Genomic DNA, 11,111 nt, shown 5'->3' with positions numbered 1-11,111 from the left:
TCAGCATCGACCTGTGATTACATTTGTTTCCACACAAAAATGCATGTTCACAGCCTACCCAAACAATGTGGCATTTAGCAGCAATGTATTTTTAAGAGTGTAAATACAGCTTATGGCACCGATAAAACTCATTTAAAAAGATTTTGATGATAATTTTCATGCATTGTATTGCTGAGAGATGCCTTGAAAAAGTAGACCGGATTTTTAAGACTCCAAATGTAAAGAAAGAGCAGATACATGATTAACTTAGGAGTGAACATTCCAAATACGTACATTATGTGGCTAGTGTCTCAGAAACAAAAATACATGACATTAGAAACAAAAGTTGAAAGAACGATAGAATAGAAATGTTTAATACATGATCAAAATGCAATCATTTGAATCGAGCTGATTTATCATTAATGAGCTGGGCATTTAACTGTACTCATTACATAACATAGCCCAGTCATTGTATTTCTATGCTTCTATTTTTTTAAATTAAAAACAAACAAAAACAGTAACACATTTGTAGAATGAACCGAACATAGTCCTTACAATTTCAATGTCACTTGATTTGTCATTAACAACTAGGACCTACAGATTTCAATGTAATTAAATGTATCAATTAAGGAAATAACCATTCTCCTGTTCGTCTAAAGCAAACTTTAGCTCCAAGAACACAACATTACACAGCATAGATAGGATTCCATTGTATATTGACATCAACACATTCATCGGAATTGAGATTATGCTCATTTTCATCAGGAAGTGGGAGCTAATCATAGGTCAAGATGGATGACGTAGTTGTGGCACAAGATACAAGCATATATTCAACAACATGTTCACCTAAAACATTGTGAAGACTTGAAACAGTTTCACTTAAAGTAAGAAATGTGTCACATTGTGATGTCCCTTCTAACCATGCTGGACAGTGTACACGGTCAAGTAAAAATATGAACTGGACACGACAATGAAAATACTTTATACAATCGTATCACAGTTATTGCAATGTCAGTATAGTGAAAATCTAGACATAATAGTTAAGTGATAATATAAAAAAAAGATTGAAGCATTGTTTACAAACACAGGTCAATGTTTACAAACGCAGGTCAGTAATTGTCACAAACACAGGTCAATGTTCACCAACACATGTCAGTGTTTCTGTACAAACACAGGTAATTGTTTACAAATGCAGGTCAGTGTTTGTGCACAAACACAGGTCAATGTTTACAAACACAGGTCAGTGTTTGTGCACAAACACAGGTCAATGTTTACAAACGCAGGTCAGTGTTTGTATACAAACACAGTCAATGTTTAAAAAAACAGATCAACCATCCAGACATTTTTCTGAGGTGTACTTTTATCTGAGTTAAAGAGGCAATGTCCAGGTGGCTTTGTGTAATAACGTTGTCTGGTGTCAGTCACTTAATGAATGCCGTCTGATGTCAGTCACTTGATGAATGACTTTGTCTGTTGTAATTCACTCGATGAATGACGTCTGATGTCAGTCACTGGATGAATGACTGTGTTAATTATTTAGTGAATGAGTCAGTCAGAAAACCAAAACATGTTTTTTTTTTAAGTCGATCTAATTTTGTGACAATAGAAATAAAAGACTTGATTAGACATCCAGACAATGACAAGAACAATATTTTGAGCATCTTCACCAAATGTTTTGCCAGACATTGTCAAAGTTTTCAGCTCAATGATTACTTAATCCATTGCGAATGTATACACTAGTCTACTTTAAAATGTCCAGTTTACAAACAAAACTTAAGAGTAACCGTGAAGATAAAATCATGATACCATGAAGAGTAGAATCACATAATGAGCTATTGATCTAAGACACGAATTATGTTGTTATCCTTTTTTTTTCATATGTAAAACACACAAAACAAAACTTGAACATAAGATTTTAAAACGTATCAATTCAACTTCCTTCAATTTAGTCCGTAGTTGATCTTCTTTCACTTCTATTCTTCTCTGACTTTTGTTTTGACTAGAATCTCTTTCACTGACAGGCTCGTCCATTCTTTGATGTTGTCTTCCCATCCATTTGTCTGTCTGCCTCTTCTTTTTCTGGTACTGTTCCCTAAAAGAAGGTATTTAGGACCTCTTGATATGGCTATATAGTTAAGTTTGCTTTTTCTGACAGTGGTCAGCAGGTCATTGTGGTCATTGTGATCCTGTTTCCAATATACCTAATTGTTTTACGGTCTTTGTAGGGAAGAGCTAGGATCCTTCTATATCATCTTGATTACATGGCTAGGATCCGCCTCTCTAATTCTGCAGTTACAGAGATACCATAAAAAAAAAGATAATTACAAGTTTCACTTAACCGCAAGTTAATCTAGTCGTTAAATTCATGAACACATATCCACTATCCTATTTAAAAATGATCTAAGGACGCCTTGCTCTGCAGTGGAAAATACACTTCCTCATGTTGCCTTTAGAAACCACTTGAAGTACTGCAAACATTATTGAACGCACCAGTTTCATTCTACGCTAATAGTAGGTCAACCATCATGTCAACATATGCAGATATGTTTAGTACTTCCTACTTACTTTCAATTCTAATGACTGCAGTATAAAATGCAAATACGTATCTGCCTACGCATTCATTCTGTTGTTCTTCTGTCTTAAGAGCCAGTGTTATTATTATCTTTGTTAGCATTAGGCTCAATTAGCGCAGCCTGGTCCTCATTACGGTTTTCTATTTCCTCAAGGCGGACTGTGGACATTGCCGTCATCTCGCTACAGCCAGATGGTGAGTTGTGACGCAGACAGTAGGAGAAATACGTTTCTTTAAACTGTTTCCTGAAACTACGTCCGAAGGTTAAATAGATGACCAGGTTTACAGCGAAGCACAAGTAGTAGATCATCTGTGAATAAGAACAAAACTCAACATACAATCTGTTTCAACAAATAACGCACAAGAATTACATTGAAAGAGAAACTCAAATAGTTCAGCAGCAAACAGTTGAACGAAGAATGGATCAGGAATCTGTACATTTTCATTGAATTATTCAAGTTAGAAAGAGGAAAAAATCCAGTCTCTGAAAATGTTATGCTCTATTCGCGTAGAAGCTCAATGAACTTGTATAAGTTCTACACTAATTTATAAGTTACTTCGCTTTGATTTTGTGGTAGTTAATAATTAAATACAGCCCCCCCCCCCGTAAGTGCTACAAAGATCATTCGTCTTCACTGGCATAGAGGAAAGTAGCTAGCAGCACATGACCTCTGAAAGAGACATTTGTAGAGCTCTCGCAAAGGCTGCGGGACACACATTTGACATTCAAAAGAAATCCCTTATTGAAGACAGGTGCAGAAGACGGAAAGAATACTTACATAGACCGCCGGCGGACAACGGCCTTGTCTGCACGAGATGCGGGAAAATACATGCAGGTCGAAACTAGTTATGTGAAACACTGCATTTAATCCTCGGAACCGAATACATTGCCATTATTATTAATTATCAAACAGAAACAACAAATATCTAAATTATGTTTATTTTATTTTTAGCTCTTCAGCCTCTTCGTACCCTACCTGTCTTTTCAGTCCTCTCTCCCTGAATTCTCAACCTTCCCTGACTTCTCTCCTTGAATTCTTAACCTTCCCTGACCTCTCTCCCTGAATTCTTAGCCTTCCCTGACCTCTCTTCCTGAATTCTCAACCTTCCCTGACCTCTCTCCCTGAATTCTCAACCTTCCCTGACCTCTCTCCCTGAATTCTTAGCCTTCCCTGACCTCTCTTCCTGAATTCTCAACCTTCCCTGACCTCTCTCCCTGAATTCTCAACCTTCCCTGACCTCACTCCCTGAATTCTTAACCTTCCCTGACCTCTCTTCCTGAATTCTCAACCTTCCCTGACCTCTCTCCCTGAATTCACAACCTTCCCTGACCTCTCTCCCTGAATTTTTAACCTTCCCTGACGTCTCTCCCTGAATTCTCAACCTTCCCTGACCTCTCTCCCTGAATTCTCAACCTTCCCTGACCTCTCTCCCTGAATTCACAACCTTCCCTGACCTCTCTCCCTGAATTTTTAACCTTCCCTGACGTCTCTCCCTGAATTCTCAACCTTCCCTGACCTCTCTCCCTGAATTCTCAACCTTCCCTGACCTCTCTCCCTGAATTCTTAGCCTTCCCTGACCTCTCTTCCTGAATTCTCAACCTTCCCTGACCTCTCTCCCTGAATTCTCAACCTTCCCTGACCTCTCTCCCTGAATTCTCAACCTTCCCTGACCTCTCTCCCTGAATTCACAACCTTCCCTGACCTCTCTCCCTGAATTCTTAACCTACCCTGACCTCTCTCCCTGAATTCTTAACCTTCCCTGACCTCTCTCACTGAATTCTCTGTCTTTACTGACTTCTCTCCCTGAATTCTCAACCTTCCCTGACCTCTCTCCCTGAATGCTCAACCTTCCCTGACCTCTCTCCCTGAATTCTTAACCTTCCCTGACCTCTCTCACTGAATTCTCTGTCTTTACTGACCTCTCTCCCTGAATTCTCAACCTTTCCTGACCTCTCTCCCTGTCTTCCCTTTGCAGTTATTGAGTAAACTTGTGTGTTTTTTATTTTCTGAATGTAGGCCTATGAGTCAGAATTTCCTCCTCTCACATTTAATATAATATTCTTCACTATTTGGAACATCTAGTTACCATTTAGTACATGATGGTGAGTTGCAGTATGCACTTTTATTTTAAGGTACTTCAGATTTTCTATTTCAAATTTACAAAAATTAATAGAAAACAGAACGAAAAGATTTGGAATACAATTGTCCTATGCTGTATGACAAAAATAACAACTTTCAGTATTCTGGAAACCGCTTAAGCAACTCATCACATACCCCAACCCTCTTTAACCTGAACTCACCTCACAAAACACCTGGGCCTGTTCCTCGACTCCTGGGGATAAAGTTTGGTGGTCAGCTGACGTTTGGTTAACTGGCGTTGGGTTAACTGGCAGGAAGACTCGGTAAGCTCTGATGAAATGACTGGGTCCGTTTAGAAGAATAAAGAAGAATGACACAGCAAACAGCATCCTGGTGACCTGAATCATACATAAAACGGATTTTAATCTATTGCTAGAGTGTAGATCTATTGAACAAAGTCCATGGGCATGATAAAACGAGTAGTACAAAGATACTACTTCTAAAATATAATGTTTATAAATTTATATAAAAAGAAAATAAAGTCCTGAAAGTAAAGCACTGAAGGTATTTTCAAAGTGTTCTCAGCAGTAACAGAAGGCATCTTACTATTTACCGGCATTCTACATCAACTGTTGGGATACAAACCTTGGCTTGTGGAGAACTTTTGGATCTGCTTCTACCTCCACCACCTGTCTCCCCATTGGTGCACGCTGACCTTGAACCTACGCCCTGGAGTCTTGACTGTCTTTTTAAGGACTTGATGAGGCTGAAGGTGATGGCCACCATCAGAACCACAATCAGGATGGACGGGACCACTAAAGTGGTCAGAGTGTCCACAAAAAGCACTGCCTGCAAATGGTAGGTAATAGATAGACTCAAAGACATTCTATAGAATAAAACATTGGCTGGAAATATGCATATGACAAATAAGAAATAAAGTTCCGTTTAAGTTCCCGTTAAGATCCAAATATTCTGTTTCTGTGAATGTTTAGAAGTGAATGTTTAGAAGTGAATGTTAATTTTTCAGAGCAAAGAAACTTGTCAATGCCGAGTAAAGATGTGGCCACAATGACTCGAGCCATCAACATTGGATCTGTAATCACCATGTTCACCAAATAAACTTTTAGCTGTCCGTTCATTAAGTATTTTATTACGTTTATGTCTGCTTCTGTCTCCAGAGTCAATGGAAGATTCATTACTTCTGCTGATTGCTTCTCCTAGACTCTGCTGTGACTCAACAGACCAATTCTGGAGCGGCAATAATATTTTAAAGCTATATATCAGATGAGGGAAGCTTTTTTTACTATACATGCTGCTAATGCCGCCTCAGTCCTTGTGGCTATTTTATGTAGATGACCATATGACAGAGCATATAAGCCAACATTGGCTAAAGAAATAAAGTGGAAGAACAGCTAAAATTAGGGACTGCAGGAATGAGCTCCTTTTTTCTATACAAAATAACATTAAAAAATAATTAATTACCACTAATTGATTAATTAATTGGTTAATTTTTATTGTCTCTTGCATTGCTATCGTTAAATAATTATGCGAAATTTCCACTTGATCTGAGAATGGGAAGTGGGAGCAAGAACGAGTAGAAAACGTAATAAGGGGAATAACTGCCATAATTAAAGTCATCAGCTTCACAAAGAAGGAATTGTCTTTCAAAAATGATGTTACTTGTTCAGTTTCTGTTTCTAAATATAGATGTATGTCACCAAACTAGAATCTTCTATACCATATCTCTAGTCTAGACTCCTGTCTTTAAATGTTACCAGGTCTGGATCTATATCACCAAACTAGATAAAGTTCCTTTTTAAAGATGGCATTGATAATATTACTTGTTCTGTTAAAAGTACATGTCTAAACTCATTCAATTCAAATAGATATTTTAGCTTTGACAAGAGTTGCAAGCCAATGTGAGCCATGAGATTTTAAAAAATAAATTTAGCGTCTTTAATTACACACACTATAAGGTTAAACAAGGAACTTCAGTTCTGTGTCCTTTAGATCTACCATTTCATTTCCTTTGTTTGACTTACTTTCATAAAGGCTTTGAATTCATCCTTGAACTTGCACCAAACCAGCGTGCTGTTTCCATACGATGTTGCTACACTTACATTAACCCAGAAGGGGAAGTTGTAGAGCAGTATGCCTACAGACACAAGGACTAGGATAGTGTTCCTTGCTATCAGAGTATTACAAAACTTCTGGACACTGTAAGATACAAGAATTAAAATAGAAACATACTTGTAAGTTAAAAATAAAAAGCTTATATTAAGCAATTAGTTTGGACCAGTCATGTCATTCAATTTGTAATAGATCTAGACTAACACTAACAAAACATTTATGAAAAATATTTTTAAAAAAGGGGGAAAGACCTGAATTCGAACTCGTGGGCTTCTCAGGTTTCTAAAGCCAACACGGTAACTACTTTGCTAGTGAAGAGTTTATAGTTGTATAGTTATCTATTGTTTCTATAGCCTCTTCCGATTTCATGTTTGGGTTCACCAAGACTCATGAGTCGACCTATAAGTGTAGATAATCTAGCTGGTACCACAATTCAGCCAAGTACAAATTCTTTCACTTGTTCGCGATACCATAAGTATAAATAAAAAATAAAAAAAAAAAACTTTAAGTTTAGGTATTGTTAGTGAGGGATGAAACATTTCGTTTCTAAAGGACATCATAGTAACGTCTCAATGTTTCTAAAGGACATCATTGTAACGTCTCAATGTTTCTAAAGGACATCACTGTAACGTCTCAATGTTTCTAAAGGACATCATTGTAACGACTCAATGTTTCTAAAGGACATCATTGTAACGTCTCAATGTTTCTAAAGGACATCATTGTAACGTCTCAATGTTTCTAAAGGACACCATTGTAACGTCTCAATGTTTCTAAAGGACATCATTGTAACGTCTCAATGTTTCTAAAGGACACCATTGTAACGTCTCAATGTTTCTAAAGGACATCATTGTAACGTCTCAATGTTTCTAAATATTTCTTTTTAAAATCATTTAAGCATTATTAATGAAGAATGATCACTATTGACAATCTTTACATACATTTCCCATATAAACTTTTGCGTGACATCCAATATCGCTAACAATTGCAGAAACATAATTCATTAAATATTGAATAAATTAAAAAAAAACAAAAAACTATATTTACAGTTAAATCATATAGGACTCCATGGAACTAACACATTTATTGTATTTCTCGTATTACGAAGTATCATTAATATGCCTATTGTGGTTACCCGACAGAATAGCGAAGACACAAATAGCGTCTAAAAAATAGCGCTAACAAAATAACGCTGACAGATTAGCGCGAAATTTCCCGACAAAAAAGCGCGACACAAAATAGCGCGGTCATATTAATGATGCATAATCAGTACCGGATTTTTGATAATAAGTGAAGTCCCTGGGCAAGAGTTTTTATGGAGAGAGGGGGAGAAAGTGGGGGAATGGGGGGGTGGGGTGGAAGTAAGAGAGCGAGAGAGAGCAGGGGAGAAAGTGTGTGAGAGAGAGAATCTAAAGATTTGTTAATTGTTCAAATAATGTTATTGAATATTTGCTACCGCGCGTTTCCTGCTGTTGTGGCTACTAAATGGTTTACTGACAACTTTGATTGACCAAAAATCCACAAGTCTACAAACTATGAATCTAAATCCTTTTTACTTGCATTGTTTAGCAAACATCGGACCCACATAACCTACGAGTTTGTGTAGTTCACACTCTAATCTTGCCTTCGATTGACTTCTGGTTGCTATTCCAGTCATGCTTGTTTCACTTAGAAAATGTGTAGAGATAAATCTTCGATCTGGTTGACATTCTCGTATTTACAATAAAGTTTTCTAAATATAGCGATTTAAAAAAAAAATAATTTGTTTTACAGGTTTCGGATGTTCCTTCAGAGTTGAAGATAATTTAGTTCCTAGTCGAAACCTCCCGCAGGACGACGAGGGATGGCAGCGGGCAGGGTATGAACTCAGGACCGAACGACAGTCCAGCGCGTATCCTGCACGATAAATGCGAACAGATTTGTAGTTCCTGATAGATCACCGAGTAAACGAGTTCTCTCAAAAGTTCCTGATAAAAATTCCGGATTTTAAATATATCTGCTCTTAAAGGAGCAAATTCACACAGCTAAATGTTGATTTACTGTCAATAGCTGACCTAAAAAACAGAAACGGGTTTGATGAGTAGGTCAAGGCCTTCACAGACAAGGACAGATAACCCTGAGCGCTCCTGAATTTGAAACTGTAAAAAAAAAAAAAAAAAGAAGAGGTGACGGGAACAACTCTTTATCACGTGACATGTAGAGCAGGTTCCAAAGAGACTTGTTGTCTTGTTGGAAACCTTTACAATAGAATGAAGAAAACAGAGCAGAGGCCTGACGTCACATGTTGCCAGTTTCTCGCCTCTTCCCAAAATATATTTTTCTAATAAAATCTTTGGTTGGGTTATTTTTCTCTTACTTCAAACATGATAAGCTACAAACTTCCTATCAATAAAACTTGTTGCTTTATACATTCACTTGAAGCTGTGACAATGACGAAATGAAACAGAGCACGTTTTGTACTCCGTCAAATTGAGAAAAACTAAAAAGAAAATATTTTTCAAAAAAAAAAAAACAACAACTTTACTTAAAGTTTAGTTTACTGGTTATTCATTCTTGCAAACTTACGCTGGGGGAAAGGGGAAGGAGATTAGACCTCAACCGTCCCCCCCCCTCCCGTGGCTATTTCTCATGACATTTGGGGACTAGTTCTGCTTTACGTTTTTATTGGACATTAAAGAATTCAAGTCAATATTTTTAAAGATTTCTTTTTCAAATGTCAGAATGACAAGTTCCTGTAATGTCCTACAACTGAACAAATGAAAGCGACTTACCTAAAAGGTCGACATATCCTGACGTAATTCTCCAATGTGACTACAACAGTGAGCCAGACAGACAGGAAGGAGAAGAGATAGGTGAAAAACACGAACACCTGGACAGGCATGAAACAAAATAACTTTTAGTTTGGAAAACAGAAACTGTAACATTTGTAGATTTCTCTATAAAAACTTAAAAAAAAAAAGAAGAATAAAATCTAAAAATCATTTAGAGAGCAATCAACGAAATAACTCGCTCCACTGACATGTCACAATTACCTGACACATTCCAGCCAAATGGATAAAGTTCAGTGAAAAGGTTTCCGATAACCATGATAAAAAATTAAAAATCAGAAAGCCGCTGTCGGAAACTGACCTGGCCGCAAGATACCAGCTGAAAATAAAACAGACCAAGATTCATTAGCCACAAAACTAAATAGAAATAACACACACACACACTAATTTAATAAGAAGAAAGTTCCCCTTTCAGACTTTGCGATTTATAGGGCAGATGATGTTAAGGTCATCTGTTTCCTTGGAGTTTAATGGACTCACAGGGCGCCTTAAAATCCCGAAATTCAAAATCCCAGTCTTCACCGAGATTTGAACCAACTTCAACCAAGGACCCTAAGTTCGGAAGCTAAGCACTTAACCACTCATCCAAAGCCCCCCCCCCCCAGACACTAATTTAGATATAGGAAAAACACACACACAGATATAGGAAAACACATACACTCAATTTAATTATGAAAAAAATCCACACTATTTGGCCAGATTCTTGGAGGACACCAGAGAAAAAGTTTCAATTCCAATTGGAAGTTAAATTTAGTCATTGTAAGTATTTAAATAGGTTTTAATTTTGTATGTTTTCCATTCTTTATGTTTACCATTCTTTGTGTTTACCATTCTTTATGTTTTCCATTCTTTATGTTTTCCATTTTAATTGTTTTACATTCGAATTTTTTTAATAATAATAATCTTTATTGTCCGTCAGGAAATTTGTCTTACAATTTGTGCATTACACCAAACAAAACATTGTAACTATAAAAAACCAAAATGTACATTCACACCTGACTCACTCATAATTTACATGTGAAAAATTTATATCAGATTTACATTATTTTTGAACTAAAATATGCACATCACAATTATTATTGTTAATTTACACTATACAATATTCGTTTTTGAATATTCAACATTTCTGTATGATGTAAACAAGTTTTATTTAATTTCTCTTTTCTCACCTAATAGAAAAGTCAATAAATGCAAGTCATAAAGATATTTTTTTTTGTTAGCAATTTAATTATAAAACATTTATTGTACACTATGGCTTCTATATTAGCGCTACTTTCATGCTTATTACATTCTCAGAGCGCTTTGGTCCAATCTCGATTGTGGACCAGTGGGGGAAGGGGAGGAAGTATCTAGGAGAAAGTTTTTCCGATCTGCCTTCAGGCGCTCAATAAACACAACTCTGCCCGAGTCGGGTGTCGAACCTCGAGCCCCCTTCATGGGTAGCCAAGCCAAGCCAAGTTCAAGCCTCTCGACCACGCTTCCCACTAATGACAATTACATAATGCAATTGCATAATGGGACTTT

The 11,111-nt window shown here is 36.9% G+C and overlaps 1 protein-coding gene across 6 annotated transcripts in view; it reads right to left on the bottom strand.

Moving 5' to 3' along the window:
• Positions 1–332: 332 nt before the first annotated feature.
• The window catches only part of LOC106072725 (cholecystokinin receptor type A-like), a 156,898-nt gene continuing 146,119 nt past the window's right edge, over positions 333–11,111 (bottom strand). For all 6 annotated transcript variants that reach the window (XM_056011912.1, XM_056011908.1, XM_056011913.1 and 3 more), the window contains 6 exons: positions 9,792–9,906; positions 9,531–9,628; positions 6,675–6,849; positions 5,278–5,481; positions 4,854–5,030; positions 333–2,861 (listed from right to left, as the gene is read on the bottom strand). In XM_056011912.1, the coding sequence (XP_055867887.1) occupies positions 2,619–2,861; positions 4,854–5,030; positions 5,278–5,481; positions 6,675–6,849; positions 9,531–9,628; positions 9,792–9,906 (1,012 nt within the window). In that variant the 3' untranslated portion in view covers positions 333–2,618. The remainder of the gene's footprint in view (positions 2,862–4,853; positions 5,031–5,277; positions 5,482–6,674; positions 6,850–9,530; positions 9,629–9,791; positions 9,907–11,111) is intronic.

This window comes from Biomphalaria glabrata, chromosome 15 (genome assembly GCF_947242115.1).
Source record: "Biomphalaria glabrata chromosome 15, xgBioGlab47.1, whole genome shotgun sequence".
NCBI classification, from domain to species: Eukaryota; Metazoa; Mollusca; class Gastropoda; family Planorbidae; genus Biomphalaria; species Biomphalaria glabrata.
Note: the sequence above shows the minus strand (reverse complement) of the source record. Positions and strands in the feature narration are given on the sequence as shown.